This window comes from Erithacus rubecula (genome assembly GCF_903797595.1).
Source record: "Erithacus rubecula genome assembly, chromosome: 9".
In the NCBI taxonomy this organism is placed as follows: Eukaryota; Metazoa; Chordata; class Aves; order Passeriformes; family Muscicapidae; genus Erithacus; species Erithacus rubecula.
In genome coordinates, this window is record NC_136660.1 from 3,895,965 (window position 1) to 3,914,479 (window position 18,515).

General features: G+C 48.3%; 1 protein-coding gene across 1 annotated transcript in view; it reads right to left on the minus strand.

The window, feature by feature from the left end:
- The window catches only part of HK1 (hexokinase 1), a 36,782-nt gene extending 19,512 nt beyond the window's left edge, over window positions 1-17,270 (minus strand). The window contains exons 1-4 of the mRNA XM_079311949.1: window positions 17,120-17,270; window positions 10,689-10,851; window positions 5,921-6,069; window positions 1,558-1,677 (exon numbers count right to left, since the gene is read on the minus strand). Of these exons, the coding sequence (XP_079168075.1) occupies window positions 1,558-1,677; window positions 5,921-6,069; window positions 10,689-10,851; window positions 17,120-17,182 (495 nt within the window). The 5' untranslated portion in view covers window positions 17,183-17,270. The remainder of the gene's footprint in view (window positions 1-1,557; window positions 1,678-5,920; window positions 6,070-10,688; window positions 10,852-17,119) is intronic.
- Between the last annotated feature and the right edge of the window lie 1,245 nt (window positions 17,271-18,515).

The window sequence follows — 18,515 nt, forward strand, 5'->3', positions numbered from 1 at the left end:
TTGTGTAAGTTTTGCCAATGTGCTGCCCTCGTGGGCATCATTTAGAAACCCAGCAAAGCCCCATGCTGCTGTGCAGGGAAACTATGAGCAAAGGCAGCTCTGATGGCACAGCTTTCACAGGAAAAAAGGGCACCTTGTTCCACAAAACTTTTATAAGAAACTGGTCAAACCACACTGGCAAAGAGCAGCTCCTCTCAGCATGACTGGCCTCTGTGCTGGAAGGAATTTTTCCTTCACCAGCAAAGCTCTGGCAGCAGAAAGGAGCCCTTGGAATGCAGCAGGGTTGAGTGGGGCCCAACCATGCTGTGCCCATCTTATCACCCTCTGAGCAAGCAGGAACCATCTTGCCTCCTCCTGCTCACCAAGCACAAGAAAACAGTACCCAGGCAAGCACAGCCTCAAACCTGGCCCACAGAATCCAGAAAAAACATATTTTTCAAACACTCAAAAGACATCAGCAAAACTGTCAATAACTTTCTTTTCTGCTGGCTTTTCTCTTTAAGGGACACTGTCCCCTGTCTCATTACTCCACTTTGCCACTGCTCAGTGCCCCACACAAGCACAGTTCCCTCCCAGCTGGCTGGAGCAAACCTGCCCACAAACAAGCACCTTTCACCATGCAGCTAAGCAAACCTTCCCAAGGGCAGCTCAACTTCACAACCACATCCCCAGCAGGGCTCTGCTGTGCTCAGGAGCCTGAGCCTCACCATGCACCAGGGCAGATGGGACAGCTGCCCCAAGATCAGTTCATCCCTCCTGATCTGATGCAGGTAAAGACAGCTCTCTGCTCTCAGACCCTGAGTTAGCCAGCACCCTTGGGTTCAGCTCTCAGCACTGCTCCAGAAGTGAAATGCAATGGAAATCATGCCTCACCTGACCCTCCTCAGCACCAGCACCTGGGGGGCTGCTGCACCAGGCTAACCTAGAGACCTGCAAGCTGGAAAATCAGGTTGTGCTGTCACAGGGTAACCTTTCCAGTTTTGTGCAGATTTAACTTTCCTGCCTTCATTTGCTACACTGTTGTCATGGCAATGCTGGACCAGGAGGAGGCTGCTGAGTCATTTGTGGTACAGGAGCAAAAGGAGGAAAACACCACAGCATCCTTGTCATGGGAATCTCAGCACAAGGCTGGTTATCCCCATCCCTTTGGAAAGCAGGCTGGCTCCAGGTGCTCCTGGTGGCAGGGACATCCCAATCCAAATCCCTATGTACTCATGAGGGATAACTCAGCAAAACCCCAGCAAACCCTGGGCTGGTTCCTTCCCAACCACACCCTGTGGAGAGGTGAAAAAGGCTGCACAGGAGGCAGGGAAAACCACTGCCATGTTTAGAGGATAAACCATAACACTGAGGAGCTCAACACAAAATATCAACTGTCTCCTACCCTTTGGTTACCCACCAAACAGGCAGAAACATAAACACAAACACAGTCTGACAGTGAAATATAATACTCATTTATCCCCAAAATGAGACCTGTCTGGGGTACTGCTTTCAAGGCAGTGTTTTAATAACATGGCAGCTCTTCTGTGCATTAAGAAAATTGTGAAATCTTCTTACCTCATCCAGCTTGGATTGTCGACAGGGGAAGGAAAATGTAAACCCAACTGGCAGTTTCTTGTCTTTGATTTGTTGTTTCTCCATAAAGTCTCCCAGGCATTCAGCAACATGATCAAAAAGCTGTAACAAAAATATAAAACCACCATGATCAGAGATACAGCTTCAGGGAGAAAATGTTTCAAACTCCACAGGAAAAGTGCTCTGAGTAGGGGGAAAGGGGAAAACAGCTCTCCAGATTTTACAAGATGTATAAATGGCATAGCTATGAAAATACTCTCAAGCAGGATGTATTAACACCTTAATAGCTAATACATTATGAAATGCACTGTCCTTTCAGACACACCTAATTCTGCAGGCATCTTTTCCATCCATATAAAAACACTTCCTGAAACAAGAGGCTCCTGGCTCTCAAGCCAGCTGTAACCCTTCCACTTAACATTTGATGAGAACAAATGTTCTTTTAACCTTTCTATAACAGGAAGGAGCAAATCAAAAGAACAATTGGGATCCAGTCCCACAGGAGGTTTGAGCACTTTTACAGTGATGTAGAGAAGACAACATCTGCTTCACCCAAGTATTGCTGAGACCAGAGAACCCAGCACTTTGCAGGAGCCACCCAAAAGAACACCATCTCTCAAATCTATTCCTACAGCACACAACAAACAAACAAAAAGGAAACCCGAGGGATTCATCTAAATATTTCCCACGTTCTGACAAACAACCCAAAGTGGGGATGTTTTCTGTGTTTTTTGAAAGGTTGAACTATACAGGCAGCCTGTGGGTACCAACTCCCACCCAGATGTCTTGATGGCTCCTGTGTCCCTGTCAGCCAGGCCAGGAACACAGGGAGGCACAAAGGCCTCTCACACTGAGACATTGGAAAACCCCTCAGGCAGACTACAAACACTCAAAGCTGAAATCAAACCTGAGCATTGAAACAACAAAAATGCACGTTTGTGTTTGCCAGCACTAGAAAGCCAGACGTGCCTTCAACTGACCCATACCACAAATGGATGGCAAGATACTAACAAGACACTGCCTGCCCTGGGATATAACTGTGCCTCACATTTTAACTCCCTGAAAAACAAAAACCCAAACAAAATAAACCCAATCCTATCTGCAGCATTGGTGGGATGAGAGCAGGTAATCTGCCTAGAAGACTGAGGATAACTGGGAGGGAGTACACAAAGACATCTGTTGGTTCCAATTAACCCACACATCTTTATTAAGAACAATTTAGAGTGTTGGAGAGACAGGAATGTACTACAGACAGACTGCAGCAATTACAAATGATGAACAGGAATATTTTGTCCTTCAAAGCAGGCCAAGAAGCAGTGTGTGTAATGTTACAATTAAACTGAACACCTTAGACTCATGCCTTAGATGAGGTCAGATTTGATTAAGGAAAAGTACAGTGGTTTCCCAGGGAGAATGCTGCTGTTCATTGTCCTGGGCAAATCAAGGACATTTTTTTCTGAGCCCACACAGAGAAACAACATGGGAATGCAATGTACACTGCTGCACTTCTGGAAGACAATTTTCAGCTGCCCAGATGAGGGACAGAGGAGTTATGAAAAGAATTACAGTCATGTAATAAAATATGGCAACTTCTCCAGGAGGAATACAGAAACAGCAAGAGAGTGTGTTTGGATTACATTTTCCATCTGAAAGTATCTTGCTGAATACTCAATCCTACTAAACTTTCAGCTACTTCCAGGATTACAGACAAAAACCAGGGGCCAACCTCAAACCCCTCAGGAGTTCAGAGAGCAGGAAGCAGAAATGTTGACTGTGTATATTGTTACAAAAAAATCCCTCTCATGCAACCAACTACAAATGCAGAGAGAAAAGATCTGCTTTGTAAGTCTAAAAGCAAAAAATTCCTGGGCATTCCCAATAGACTCCAAAAAGTCCCTGCACCTGCTGTGTTTGCCCACACAGCCCTGGCAGGAGCTGCTGAAGCTTGTGTGAGTTAGCAGTGCACTGGGAGGGCAGGCAAATGCAGTTAACTATTAGCCACAATTTGGACACTACAGGAGCTGTGTCTAGTCAGTGATCATGGTCTGGCTGTGCTACTGTTGCTCACAAACCACAGAGGGAAGGAGGCATGGCTCAAAAGCAGAAAAAAGAGAGGCATTTATTAGTTTTGCTACCACTGACGCTCATAAGATTTTTCCTAAGGAGACTCAAGGCAGAGTCTGTGAATCAAAATCTTCTTTTACACATAGTTTTGCAGTAGGGAACAGTGTGAGCCAAATATTTTATCATATGTCCAAAAGGTGGACAGAGAGACCACCACAGCCAAGAGGAAAGGACCAGTCTGATTTACAGACCTGAGGTAATACAGCCAAAGACCCTGAGCAGCACATCAGGCTTAATTCTCCTCATCATGAAATTGCCTGGTCAAGTTGGGCTCCAAGAGGTCTCCACAGAGATACATTTGGCCAGCAGACAGGAAACTTGGACAAGCAACTGAAGATCCCAGCTCAGGCCCAAGCCCCTCAATGGGGATGATTTAAGGAGCAAGGAAAGCACAGTTTCAGACCCAGTGGACAGCCACAAATCTGTAAGTTACCTCCAGTGGTGGCAGAACACAAAAAGCAACACCAAAATCAAGTCTTAGGCACATTCCCATTTACTGAGCTGACACAGGAGACAGGCTTCCTACAAATTTTACACCTGAGAGTTTTGCCCTTGATTTTAACACAGAACTGTCTCTGACTAGTAAAACTGTCAGCCCATGCCTGACAGATGGACAAAACTGGAAGTTTGAATGCCATGAAGTAGAAGATATCAAAACAACCCACGTTAGTGAGATGTGAAGCCATAAATCACAATCCTTCAATAAGCTGATTATGCACTAAGCTTTAGGAGTGTAACTCAGCAAAGTTAATGACACAGCTTGCTGGAAATCATTATTAGCCTACCCTACACAGGCAGCTCAGTCCAAGTATTCCACAAATCTGGCTCAGACATTTCAGAAAACCTCAAGAGTAGGCATCAGTCACAAGCACCAAGTCATCAGCTGCCTGTCTGCCTCCTGGGCACCCCCCATGCTTCCCTCTGAAGGCACTCAGCAAGCCCTGGATATTGTCATGGAACAACTTCAAACTCAAGTGCTGTTCTGATAATGCTTCCAAGGTCTGCTCTTATTCTCCTGGTACTTAAATCCTATGCTCATGGGGTCAGCAGAAGCCTTGCTTGCCTTTCTCCCAGCTTAAAAGCCATGACAAAGCCTATCAGCTGAGCTCCACAATGCTGCTTCCCAACAGCCAGATGGCCTTTGGATATTGAACAATTAAACCACGGACATAACAAAGGCATGGAAAGAAAGCAGACCTGATGTCTCCCTTCCTGCCTTCTCCTTTCCACCCTTATCATGTCTCCATCTAGAATCCCCTAAAGCCAGCCTGCCCTGCCTCCCCAGGACACACACTTGGGTGTGCAGACAGCCCTGCACAAGCTGGACATCCATGGACAACCCCCTGCTCCCAACCTGCCTCCAAGCAGCCCACCCAAATTCCCTGTCTCTGCCAGCCACAGGCAGCTCAGCTCAGCTCAGCTCCCCTCCAAAGGCCACTGCATCACCTTTTGGCCCAAAACTCACACTCCTGAAAAACACTTCATTCTAATAAAAAGTGTAAAAACGTTGCTGTTTCCAACAATGAAAATTACTTGTTTTGTCTCATGTTGACACGGAGACAAATCTGCCAGTGTAATCCACTTCCTGATCATTAAAAAAATAAATTCTTTCAAAGAACTCAATTTGAAATTCCAGTGCATGGATACAAATATTTTCTACTCTTGGAAAAGGGAAGACTAAAAAAAAAAACAAAAACCTTTCAATTACTCAGCAAAACTTAAGTTGAAGCTGTGCCAAAACATTCTATCAGCTTCCCGTAATTTTTCTAACGTACTTGTACTTTTCATGAATGCTGAGTTGCTCAGACTGCCAGCACAGAGATGTGGCTGCCATGGGGATTTCTATCCCTCATCTAACACTACAATTGCAGGGCTGGTCATGTTCATTGCTTACAAAGACTAAGTTGTTTTCCTGCTTTCCATTTGTACTCATGGAAAGTAAGTTCACTACAAAAGCCAGATTTTTTTTTTCACTATCAAAGCCAGAATTTTTATTTCTAAGGCATTTATTCCCTAACTTATCCAGAAGTCTCCCACATGGTGACAGCAGGTTTGCAGCACCCATGAATGCTCTATTACAATAAGCACTGCTTATTGACACTGAAATGCAGTCTGCATGCTGTAGCTACAAGTGTTTAGGTGTTAAGCTCATTCTTTAGGGGGTTCTCTAAAACCCAAGCAGCTAAACTTCAGAGAGAAGTGCCAAGGAAGAGGTGCTTACCCTTGTTCCACTCCCGTGCATGATGTCTTCTGGGGTGTTATAGATTTCACTTTCCATCTGCACTGTCTGCTTTTTTTCATGTGACACCTTCACCCGAAGAATTCGGAAGTAAGAACCACCAAGATCCAGTGCAATGAAATCTCCTTTCTCTACGTGGAAAACGAGACACAAGTGATTAAAAATTGTATGCAACACAGATCTAGGGAACATCAAGCTTGGTTAAATGCAGCAAATGCCCAGTCCCTACAGCAAGGAAGTTCCAGCTGCAGGGAACCCACATGAAGCTGACTCCATCAATCTGATTCCCTAAAATTTAACATGAAATTGGTGTGCAATGGCAACACCAACCACCCTTTATACACAGGCAACTGCAATGAAGGTTTACCCAAAAATGAATCCTAAACAGTGGACAGTCTGTATCCAGATCTCATGATGAAGCTGGCAGAGCAAAGATTTCAGGAGAAAACCAAAAGAGATGTTGAAAATAGAGACAGTAAAATGAAGGGATGCCAGACCACTAACAAGCAGCCTTTTGCTGTAAATAAACCTCTGCCATTCTGGCAAATAACAGTGAATGGTGGCTGATCTAAAATCAACAAATTATTACACATAGATGTAATTAAAGCAGGAACCACCCCTCATCTTGTGTCCAGAAAGGCTGAGATTCACTGCAAACTGCAGACAGGTAAGAGAAGACAGAGAAATGACAACCTAAAAAACAGCCCTGTACTGCTGCAGGAGTTACTCAGATGTTGTGATGCCTTGCATAGAGCTCCTAATAAGAGGAGCCAGGAAAAGAGTTGGGGTACCTCCACCTCCCTCTGTGCTGGAGAGAGCTGAAGCCAACCCAGTACCCTCCACAGACTCCAGGCACATGGCCTGGCTCTCTGAGGAATGACACCTTCAGCACCCCTGGAGAGCAAGGCAAACATAATTCACCAACCTGCTCATGCTATCTTATCAAAGAGGGAGCAGAGACAGTGATTGTCAAAGTCTGCAAAAAGACAATACTTAGGGAAGCAGTGTGCACACCTTTCTCACACAGGAGTGCATGTCCAGGCTGTAGATAATCAGCAGGGCTCTTAGCAAGCATTTGTGTCTGTGCAAGGAATCCCCAGGCTCACCAGGGCTGCTCAGGGAGCAGCAGAGCAAAGGCACGCAGTGTTTTCTTATCCTGCTTCCTCATAGCTATGACTTCCAGAAGGCCATTCCCAATATTGCCATTTTTCCATTTCCACCTAAATTCAAAGTGGAAGAACCTCTAACAGCAAAACAAGCAAAAGATTGTTTTGACATGTTACCTGGAACACACTCGGCCCTCAGAGCCTTCTGACCCCAGGCTGTCACCAAAATTCCAGGTATGCAATTTCTCCACGAGGATTTCCAGAGCCATGCTTGCCTCTGAGATTACTCTGTCCAATCTCATCTCAAATCTCCTAAAATCTGACCAAGTGAGCTCCCCATACACCTCTGGGAGCCTCATCCCACTCAGCAAAGCTGAGGACAAGGTATCCCTCAGGACAGGATCTTTAACAGAAACAGACCAAGAGAGGCAAAACCACAGTGCAAAACGTCCTTTTGGTTTTCCAAGGTTGCAGTGTAAAACAGAAACAAAACACTGTCATGTGAGAAACCACGAACAACAATAAACTGCATACAGAAAAACATAGCAAAATTATAGTGGGAGCCCACAACTTCTAATACACCTCCTAATTTTACTGCACTGCAACACAGCTTCTCCTTCTTGCTGCTCAAGACATGGGCAAACTCGGTTTGCCAAAACACAGATCTTGCTTCCCTACCTGTTTCTGAGCAGTGTGGCTTTAAACACTGCTCTGCACCAGCACAAATGTCATTTAAAACATGAGCATACACAAACTGGAGGTGCAGCTCCCTTTATTTGACTCAGCATAAAAAAATTTCATCACCCACTTCACCGCAGCAAGTCCGGAAGTCAAACACTCTCCACGGGTTTCTCATTAAGCCAAATACCCAAATAAGCTTTATCTTATGGGTATCATCTGTTGAGTGGAAGCCATTACCTCCAATAACTAATGGGAAAATCAACATTGGACCATATGGCCTTCTATCAAGCCTAAGTGCATTCCTCAAACAAACACTACACTTCAGAAATACCTTCCCTGTAAATAAATTAACAGGTTAGGGTGTTTGATTTCCATCAAGCTCAAAGTAAAAAATTATTAAGAATCATCCTTCACCCTTTAAAAGTACTCTGAACTAGAGTTTTCTTTCAGTGTACTTGAGGAATTAAAGCCAAGCAGCAGCATTTAATCTGTGCTTTGTAACACCAAGGTACAAGCAAACCTGCTGTGAATTTATTTAGCCTTCAAAAACATTTTGAATTAGCCTGAGGTACCATTCTGGGCATTGTGGACAGAAAAACCTCATGGCTTTTGTAAATTAAACAACTCTGAATGAAGGGGGGGGAAAAACTGCTAACATCAACACCTCTGGAGTCTCTGGAATTATTGCTCACAAACTCCTTGTTGAAAAAGAACGCAAGCACAGATCTGAAACCAAACAACAGTATTTTTCTGAATAGTCAGCTCCCATAATAATAATTGGACTCAGAGGAAAGAGCTTACAAGGCAGTAATTAGAGACAGGCCAGAGAAAAGGGCAGGCTTTCAGCCTCTGGCTTTTACGGAGGGACAGCTGAAGGCAGAAATTGCCATCTTTGGGCACATCAACACAGCCACATCCATGAGGGTCCCCCAGAAGCTTTTGGAGGAAGAGGGAAGGGGCTCTGTGCCCATCCTGGCCACATGTGACAGCCACACACGGGTGAGTCAGGGAAAGAAATGCCACAACACCCCCTCACAGCAAATATTGCTCATACCTGGGGTCAGAACATGCCCTTCCAGGCAAAGAATGGAGGGCACCGCCTGCTTTTCTAACACTTATCCAAAGAGGCTGCAGCCACCTACACGTACAAGTCACCACTGAGTTCTATAGAAATTGTCCAGGGCAAAGCACTGCCTTGCTCTAATCCCTGCTGCCAAGCACTGCCAGCAGTGTGCCCAACCTGGAGAGGCTGGCAGCAGCCAGGCAGGCACAGGACCAAGAACTGAATGCCCTGTACACAATGCAGCAGGTTCTTTTTTAAGGAGGTGTGTAATGCATGACCTGCAATTAATGCCTTGACACACAGACACGCCCACGCACAACCAGAGCTACTCACTGCTCTGGCTCATCCTCGTCCCAGCAGTGCTCACCAACCTCCCACACCTCTCCTGCCCATGTGCAGATCCCTTCTTTCCTGGGCCATCTCTAAGGCTTCCCAGTTTGTATGATGAAACAATTTCCAAAATTATTTGACTCGCTACAAGCAGCTCAGATTTGATACCGTGCAGTGCCTGATGAAGCAGGGAACTGGGGAGAGGTCACTATTCAAATTAATTCAAATCCAACATGAATGAAAAAGCAGGGATTTTGGAGCCAGTAAAAATGGTGGGATTCCACCCAAAAGCCCTCAAGTCACCTCATGTGCAAACCCTTAGTGCAACCTCTGCCTGTGGCCCAGCTGTGTGTGGCAGCTTCTGGCTTTCTCAACAGGCTGCAAATTTCAACACAACATTTCAACATAACAGCCAGCAATGCTAAATTAAGGGAAATACAGGATTCAAACATATTCTCCCTTTGTTTTTTTTGAGACAGCAAATCACATCTCAACTAAAAAGCTTGAGATGGCAGAAAGCAACAAAAGCAAAGCAAAGCTATCAAAGGATTCCACCTGCCAGACAGCAGCACCAGGTTACACAAAGCACCTGGAATCATGTCCTTTCACCAATAAATTCTCAATTTTAACTCAAAAGAAAAGAAAAAAAAAAAGGAAAGCCTCAAAATAGGTAATAGCTCTGTTATGCAGTTCTTGCAATTTCTGCATACAGGTAGGCACCAAACTAGTTAATTTGTGGTAGGCATCACACTAGTTAACCACCTTGTGCTACATGAGATGGAAACCCAGTGTTGCTACTAAATAATAAACACTATTATATAATGTTCATAAATGCATTTAGATACTCCATATATGGTATTTTTAAGAAACACAGTAGTAAGTCATAGATGCAATCTTGGTCTCAATTACCAACATAACACCTCTTTGGTGTCTGATAGCAGTTTGTGCCACTTTTATCTGGTACAGTGGGCATGGAAAAAATGAGTCCTGCATCTAGATGGAAAAAGCTTAGCACACCAGAGCAGCAGCTTTGGAGCCACATGCTACATCCTCCTCAAGTTCTGTGAGCTTTCCCCCAAGACAGTCTGGAAGGGGAAGCTACAAAATGCAAAATGAATGCCAGGAAACTCAAATTCAGCCTGTAATGGTTCACGCTTCCACTGGGGAAAAAGTAAGGAGAAGAGATGCTGAAGGAAACAGCAAATTACTAAAAGCCACTGTACTTAAGACTCTAGGTCACATGGGTGTGGACTGCATGAATCAAAAATCATTCTGTGTGAAGCACTGATTGTTGGCAGACAGTTTCAGAGTAAATGTACTGAATGAGAGCGAACTGAGTGCTAGGAAGGGCCTTTCCATTGGTATCCAAATGGCTTTGACAAAGGAATCACAAAATCTTCCAGCATCTGCGGGAACAGACCTGCACACAGAGGAGAGGCTGCCTTCAAAATGTTGCCTGGGCTTGCCAGAAGTAAATCCCTCCTGCTCTTGGTAGGACACTGTGCATTTCCAACAGGTTTCCACAAAGCACACCGTGTTTACAATGGAAAACCAGCACTCAGCTCCTTACCTGAGCCATCAGGAATGGACCTCACGAAGGTGGGAAGCATCTTCACTGCAGCTGTGGGGTTAAAATCCCTGGAGAGGCCGTTCTTCATCTCCCTCCTGAAGCGAGCCATGACGTCCAGCAGCGTTTCGTCAGAGAGCCGCATGGCGTAGAGGTACTTATCAATCTGGGGAGGACACACACCAGCCCAGGGTGAAAGGCTGCCCTGAGGGGCCCACTGGGGCTGCACCTCTCTTGAACTGCAAGGATACTGTGCAGCCCCAGCGTGGCTCCAGGGCTCTGGGCAAGCTGGAAATACAGCCACACGCTTCGTGCTTTATCTTCTGACTCAAAATCATGGAAAACCTGCAAGTCTAGGGCCTGCTGAGGTGAGCTCCATCTTATTGTCTTTCCAAGGTACAACCCAGTCCTGCATCACTTTGCCTCCTCTCCTTCACACAAAACCATCTGCCCACAGTCTCAGACCACCACCTCCAGCCCATGTCCCACTTCTCAGCTCAGACTGTCCATCAGGTAAGCAGCTGGAGCTAAAAGAGCTGGTGCTCTTCTGGCACCCTCTTTTGTCAGAGATTTTTTGGGTTTAAAGCCTTACACTGGGAAGGACTTGCCACGGTAGTTTTGGGGCTACATCACAGGCTGAGAAATTATTTTTGCACAGCAGATCACTTTCCCTATCCCACTCCAAAGACCACAGGGTCTGGAAAGACAGAACTTGACTGGGAGCAGGTGGCACCTTCCTTCTCAAGACAAAACATCAAATTAAAAGTTGTTGACTTCTTCCTTGTGGATTCCAATGACAGGAGCTTGCTTTACCTCCTTGGAAAAAAGAGGCAGTTGTAGTTTTCCAGAAATATTGCTTTCCATAACATTACAACCACCTTTGCTGTCAGGAAGACTGAGAGATGCTTTGATGCCTGAACAATACAACATGGCCTTGAGGGGTTCTTGCCAAACACACCTCCCACCCTTTTTACCTCAGCTGCCAGCCTACTCTTGCCTTGTTTCTTTACCTGCCTTGGAAATTTGGTTCCGCAAATGGCTCAGATCGAAGCCACACCTTCGGGATCACTTTTGCTCACAGCTAAGCAAGACTGAAAAAATAAAGCCCTGCCCATGCTGTCTGTCCTCAGCAAAACTGGAAAAGCCACCTTCTTTTAAACCCCAGCCAAGGCTCCTGTGTCTTCTCTCTGGAAGCCTGGAGAGCAGCTCATCTCCAAGCTGAGCCTTACAAGACCAAGGCCACAATAAAATACTTTATGTGAAACATACATAGGCAAGCACTCCATATACCGGGGACTTTGAGATGGGAAGTGATGAATAATGCCCTTCCCAAAGGAAATGCAATCAAAACGTCATTAAACCCTAAACTGACCATAAAACAGGCACCAATTTAATTGCTCATACAGAAAGTACTCCAGCCCACCCCACTCAAGGTCTCCTCAAAGACAGTATCTCCCTGAGCCAGACAGCCTCCTGCCATGACCCAGCACTTAATTTACACAGGCAAGGCGGAAGGCGTGGAGAGTGCTGCTGGGCACAGCTACCCAGCCTGATCCCCAACCAGGCAAGCCTGGACCACAGGGGACACAGCCAGAGGCTGCACAAGCTGTGAACTTCCCAATGTCATTGCTTGCAGAGGAACAATACCATGATTGATAACACCAGGATGAAATGAGACCGTGCATTTTCCCCACGAACCGGTGACGTGACGGTGCCGGCGTACAGCTGAAGGGTAGAAGAGCTGAGCTCAGGTTCTCTGCAACACAGGCCAAATGCAAGACCCCAGGGCAGCATCCCCACATCCCTGCTGCGTCCCTGTGCTGCCCTTCGTGCCCCTTCACAGCAACAACCACAGCCAGCCACTGGCATCATCTCACTCCAAGAATAAAAACCTGGATGGGATGTGCCCTCTCTGCAGCCCCAAAAGCTGTGGGGGTGGATGCAGAGGCTGGAGTCCAGCTAAGCCAGGTCTCTCCTCCATGGCAAACCCTGCCATGGCTTTTTTTAGCAGAGTGTGTAAAGCCATGATGTCAGAGCATGAGGATACTCCCTTTAAAAGGAGAGAGGGAGGGAACCAACCTCTTTTTTCAGGCTGAGCTTTCAGCAGCCCACGCTGCCGCTCAGAGGGATGATTCCCCAGATCTCCCAGTGAAAGCTACAGCAAACATCACTCACAGTCACCGTGCAATTAATACACCCCTCTAACAAAGCCCCACTGCTGCATCCTCCTCCCAAAAGCAGGGCGGAAGGATTCCCGCTCACCGAAAGCCCTGTTGTGAGCGCAGGTTGTGGCGTTTGCACAGTCAGGACTGACGAGCCCATTCTCCCCACCTCTGCCCCTGTGCTGCCCTCAGCAGCGAGGCAAAACGGGAGGGAGGGCTCTTTCTGCTGCCGTGAGAGACCAATGAGCGCTGCCAGCGCCCTTACATAATTGGGCTGGACCCTCCTGCACGCAGGGAGAGCATCGCGCTCCATGGCACCCAGGCCATCCATCCCCACCGCCGAGAGCCCCGGGGCGGGGACACCGAGCCTCTGCCTGCAAAAGAGTCACTCCCGTGTGTTACAGCTTCCAAAACCACGGAAAACTAGGCGGGGAAATAGGAAAAAAATATATAGTTGTTTCGTTTTGTTGTTTGGTTTTTTTTTCCCTCCCAGGCGGGAGGAGGGTTAGTTATTCCGGCAGGGAAAACTCCCAGCAAAGAGCCATAAATAACTTGAGGCGGGGGGGAGCCGGAGGCTGGATTATGGGATGGAGGTCTAATAACTCCCTGCTCTGCCGGCAATAAAAGCCGATCACAAAGCAGATCTCAGCCGTATGCACGGGGAAGCTGTGGAAGGACAGGAGCTGCCGGCAGCACCCAGGCAGCCCCGCTGAGACAGGTGCCAGACCTTCCCAGGGGATGGCACAGGACAGGGACAATTCCGGACAGGCAGCTGTGTGGGCAAGGAACAAAAACACTCCTTTATTTAGCTGCCACCTCAGAGTCACCCCCCGAGAAAGGGCATCTTCCCAGATTGCCACTGCAGGAGTCCTCCAAGAACTCAAACGCCTTTTTTCTCTCTTTTTCTTAAAAGAAACCGAACCAGAGACAGAATCTGTGAGCAATTTTTTAAAAATAGGATTTCATCATCTGAATCACATTCACATAATTCTTCCTGGTCACATAGGAAAGATGCAATTTGTACTTGGGGAAAACAAGATTCTGAAAATCCAGCCACTGTAGCAGTTGTGAATAATTATAAATGAAACAGACAGCACTAAAGGTTTAAACCTAAGGGTCATTCCTCAAACACGCCTCGTTCCGTGGACACTGACAGCAGTCAATGGTATCCAAGAAGGGAACACTCCCACAACAATTCCAGAAATCATTAGCACCTATTTTATTGACACAGCCTTCATACCAAAACCCTTCACCACCAAAACATTTTTCTGCAGAGGTAATCATACTCCTTTCAGCATGAGGAAGATTCATCAGGAGCCAAAGCATGTTAAAACAAGCAGTTTAAACATTTTGAAATTGTTTGTGCTTACTTATGATTTATCAGATAGGTTCCTAAAAAGCCTTTATAGGGGCGGGTCACCAATACAGGCCTCTTCTTGATACAAGTTGTTGCATCTTATACTCCATTCCATCACTTTTTTTTTTTTTTTTTTTTTTTTTTTGGTCAAGGTTAAACATCTACTTGTCACTCCTTGATCCCAAGATCTTTTTCTTCACTCAGGTAAAGACAGCAAAAAACATATTGTTCCCCTGACAGACAGAAACCAGGCAACACCTAGAGGCTCCCTTTGCTGGGGCCAGCTCGGGCAGGTGCAAACCTGTTGGAAACAAAGGCGGTTTTACAAAGCTCTCCTGCACACAGGCTGCTGGCACAGATGCCAGGGAGCCCCCAATCCCCCAGGATGCTCTTTGGGGAAATGGGGAACACGGTGAGTTTGTGCCAAGTCCCCTGTCCGAGCGAGGATGCTGAGCTCCCGCCACTGTCCCAGGAGTGTCACAAACACTCAGGGAACAGATGTCCGCAAAACATCTGGGTAATTTAAACTGCTTGGACCACACGTGTGTTTACACAGTACAAGGCACCAGACACTGCTTGCTGCTGCCCACCAAGGTGAGATGGAAGTGCCATTACGAGTGGTTTCAGTGGAAATTGTCCCTTGCAGGGGCCACAGGGTTCACACCGTGAACAACCCCTTCCTTCAACACCTCCCCCTGCTCACCACGACTCATCTCAAAAATCATTTCAGAAATGACACATTTGAGAAAAAAAACACACTGAAAACCGAAGGGGGTACACACAAACACAGCAGAACCAGTACAGTTCTTAGATGCAGGTTATCCCCAGGGCCTGAAACCACCAGCCCCATCCATGCCCCTGGACAGGTTTCCCACCATAGAAATGCAGATCATTAGTGCTACACAGAGACAGGAAATCAAAAAAAAGAAGAAGGAAAAGAAGGTCACAAGAGAAGAAGAATGTTCAGCCTTGGCTCGTGGGTTCTTTTAACCTGCCCACACCCCTCCTGTGACCCACAGCAGCATCCTGAAGGTGACCTGCCAGCTGTGCCACCAAAGGCTGAGCTGATGGCTGTGATGCACCAGCCAGGCAGAGGAGCAGCCACGGCATCCAGGAGCCCCACGGGGCAGCACGGAGAGCGGGGACAACGCCTTGGTTGGCAGCCCTGAGCCACAGGCACGTACCAGCAGAAAGTGCTGCTCTTCCGGGAGCAGGGAGGAGAGGGAGGGACCTTGGAACGGAGCCGTGCAGGCACGTATCCCTGATGGAGCACAAACCTCACAAGCAGCACGCTGAGATGCAGCAGGAGCACTTCTGCCCCACGGGGAACCAGGGAATGGAGCCCCACCAGCTCCCAGCAGCTGCAGGGCAGCAGAGCCTCTGGCTGCCACAGACATCCTCCCCACAGGACAGCCAAAACCGAGGAGGCTCAGTATCCGTTCCAAAAGGACACAAACAGGAAAAGATGTCTTACGCCCTCTAAAAACAGTAGCCGGCTTTCTTGACTTTTCAAGTGGGTTTTATTTTTTCTCCTTCACTTTTCCAGACAAAACCAGATTGATCCATAAGAATGCTTTACAGCTCCCTGGCCAAACGGTTTCCCATGCTGTCAGACAATAGCAGCCCCACGGTGCCAAGCCAGCCTGCAATAAATAACCCCCAGAACACTGCAGAGTTTCCCCGTGCCTGCACGCTCCCCCTGTGCCTTTCTGCTACTCCTTGGCCACCAGGCACACTCACGCTTATCTGGGCGTTCTAAATATAACATACACAGCGAGGCAGAGGAGGCCCTAGCCAGGCAAGCACTCCTGGCACCAGCAGCACTCACAAATCCTGCAGGAAAAGGGGCACAGCGGGCCTGGGCAGCAGGGAAGGAGAGCCACGTACGTGGGGCCGGGAGGTGCAGAACGCCTCTGGCTCCTCGCGAGAGCCGCTGGGCGGAAAAGAAAAAGACCTAAAGCACACGGAAGGAGAAACCATTGGGGTTTTTTTGAAGCTTTTTTTCCAGGTTTTCTCCGAGGGAGGAGTGGGCATGGGTGAGTCACCCACACGCTGGAGGTGAGGTCTCCCCATGCACAGTCCAAAGGGATGAGGTGCTCCCCTCCTGCCGGGGAGATTCTCAAGCCCCAAGAACACTAGCAATCAGTACTACTAATGCTGTCACTGAGGCTTCCCCGAAATATTCCAGGGATGCCTTCAGCCACACGCCCAGGTGGGTCACACGGCAGCGCCTGGGGAGGTGGCAGAGGGGAAGCCTCTGTTTCCTGACGTCAGCCCGACTCATCGACATTTGCAATTATTCTCCCAATTTATGTCCCCACATCCTAGCCCCAGGCTCCCCGCAGCTCTGCAATATGCTCAGCCAGGATCTATCTGCCATGTTTTTATTTATCCTGCGCTCCGCACCCTTTTCCTTGTGGCAGCGAGCGATCCCAGGGCTGTACCAACCACACAGCAGAAGCCACCCGATGATGAAGGAAAAGAAGCCTATAGAAATCCTTCTTTTTAAACACAACTGACAACCATTTCCTGTAAATTCCGATCCTGCGGCGGCACATAATTCAAAAACTACCTGCTCCTCGCCTGCTGGAGCGGGGATGCTCACAAGCATCCTTGGAAAGAAGGGGAAATCCCCTTTCCGGGGAGAAGCATCGCCCGCACCCCTCAGTGCCAAAGCCCCCCGATTCCTGTCTGTGCATCCATCACCCACACCCACTCCCATCCCCACCGGCGATGCTCTGGAGCGCTTAAACCCGGGATTATCCCTCTTTTCTCCCGCAGCTGGGGACAAAGCAAGGAAACCAACGTGCGGAAGGGGATGGGGGGGGGGGGGGGGAAAGAAAAAAAAAAAAAAAGGAGAAAATATTTTTTTAAAAAATAAATGAAGCGGGGCGGGCGGGGGATGCGCATCTAACCTTTTTGACCTGGTCCTCCTTCAGCTCCGTGAAGTAGTAGGCCAGGAGCTGGGCGGCGATCATCCTGCCGGCTGCAGCGGCGGCTGGGCGCACGCAGCGATGCGGGGCGCGGGGATGGCCGCGCAGAGCCCAGCCAGCCCAGCGCCGCCCCTTCCTCCTCCTCCTCCTCCTCCTCAGGGCCGGCCCCGGCCCCGCCCGGCGGGACGTGCCGCCGGCTCGGCCCCGCTCCTCGCCCTGAGGAGCAGGAGGAGGGCACTGCCGGACCCCACAGGCAGCCGTGGGGACGGGCTGCTGGAGGCTTCCCTCAGGGCGACAAAAAATAAAACCAAAAAATCCTTCTTGGTGGCACTGGCCTTGATGGTGTGGCGGCAGCAGCAGGTGGGGCTGCCCCTCAAGCGATGTGTCCAGGCCTGTGTCGAACGGGAGGACACAGCTTTAAGGAGGAATTTCTTTACGGAAAGGGTGATCAGACATTGGAGTGGGTGCCCAGGAATGAGGTGGTGGAGTCACCTTCCCTGGAAGGAAAGGCTGGACGGACGTGGCGCCTCATGGTTTAGTTGACATGGTGATCAAGGCCTAGGTGCATTCTGCAATTCTTACAGCAATCTTACAGCAGGGCCAGGAATCAGATCCTTGAGGGTCCCTTCCAGCTCAGGATATCCTGTGATTCTATGATGATTCTATGATGATGGAAAGGGCTTCTCCTCCCCACGTGTGCTGCCCACAATTTGCCACGTTGGAGCTCATTCCCCAGCACCCCAAGGAGACATCCAGCACCATAAGAACTCTGAGGGCTACACACACATAAACCAAATCAAAACTTGGTCAAAAAGCTAAATGCCAAATTCAGATGGCGAGTGGCAGGTGTCATCAACTCACAGGGCTCTTGCTTTCACCCTGTCCGTGCACAGGGACAGGAACACACACCCATGCAAAGGGTGGTGATGCTGGAGGTGTGATTTGCATACAGATTGTCTACCACAGCCCAAGTGATTAAAAATCTGCTTCTTGAATTTCCGGCTTCCTTTTCAGCGCTGCTTTAATTAAATGGTTTCACTGGCCAAAATCAAGAGCTGCTTTGGCAGGCACATCCTCCTTCAGACTGCCCTAGTCACTGCAGGCAGGGTGGGCAGGATTTCCTTCTCTGGGAGATTTTCAACAAGAGTTTCACTGCTCTGCACGTGTTCCCCCTGCTCATTTGCTTGGCAAGCTGAGGAGCAAACCCAGCCGTGCTCCCCAGTGCAGCCAGGCTGCCTCGAGTGCCCTGCAGGGCAGGAGCTCACGGGTGGCACAGGGACATGGGGCTGAGCTGAATCATCCCAGCCTCCAGCCACGTCACCAATCCCTTGCACAGACTGACCAAGCTCTCCCTCAGATGTAATTCACTGCTCAGTCA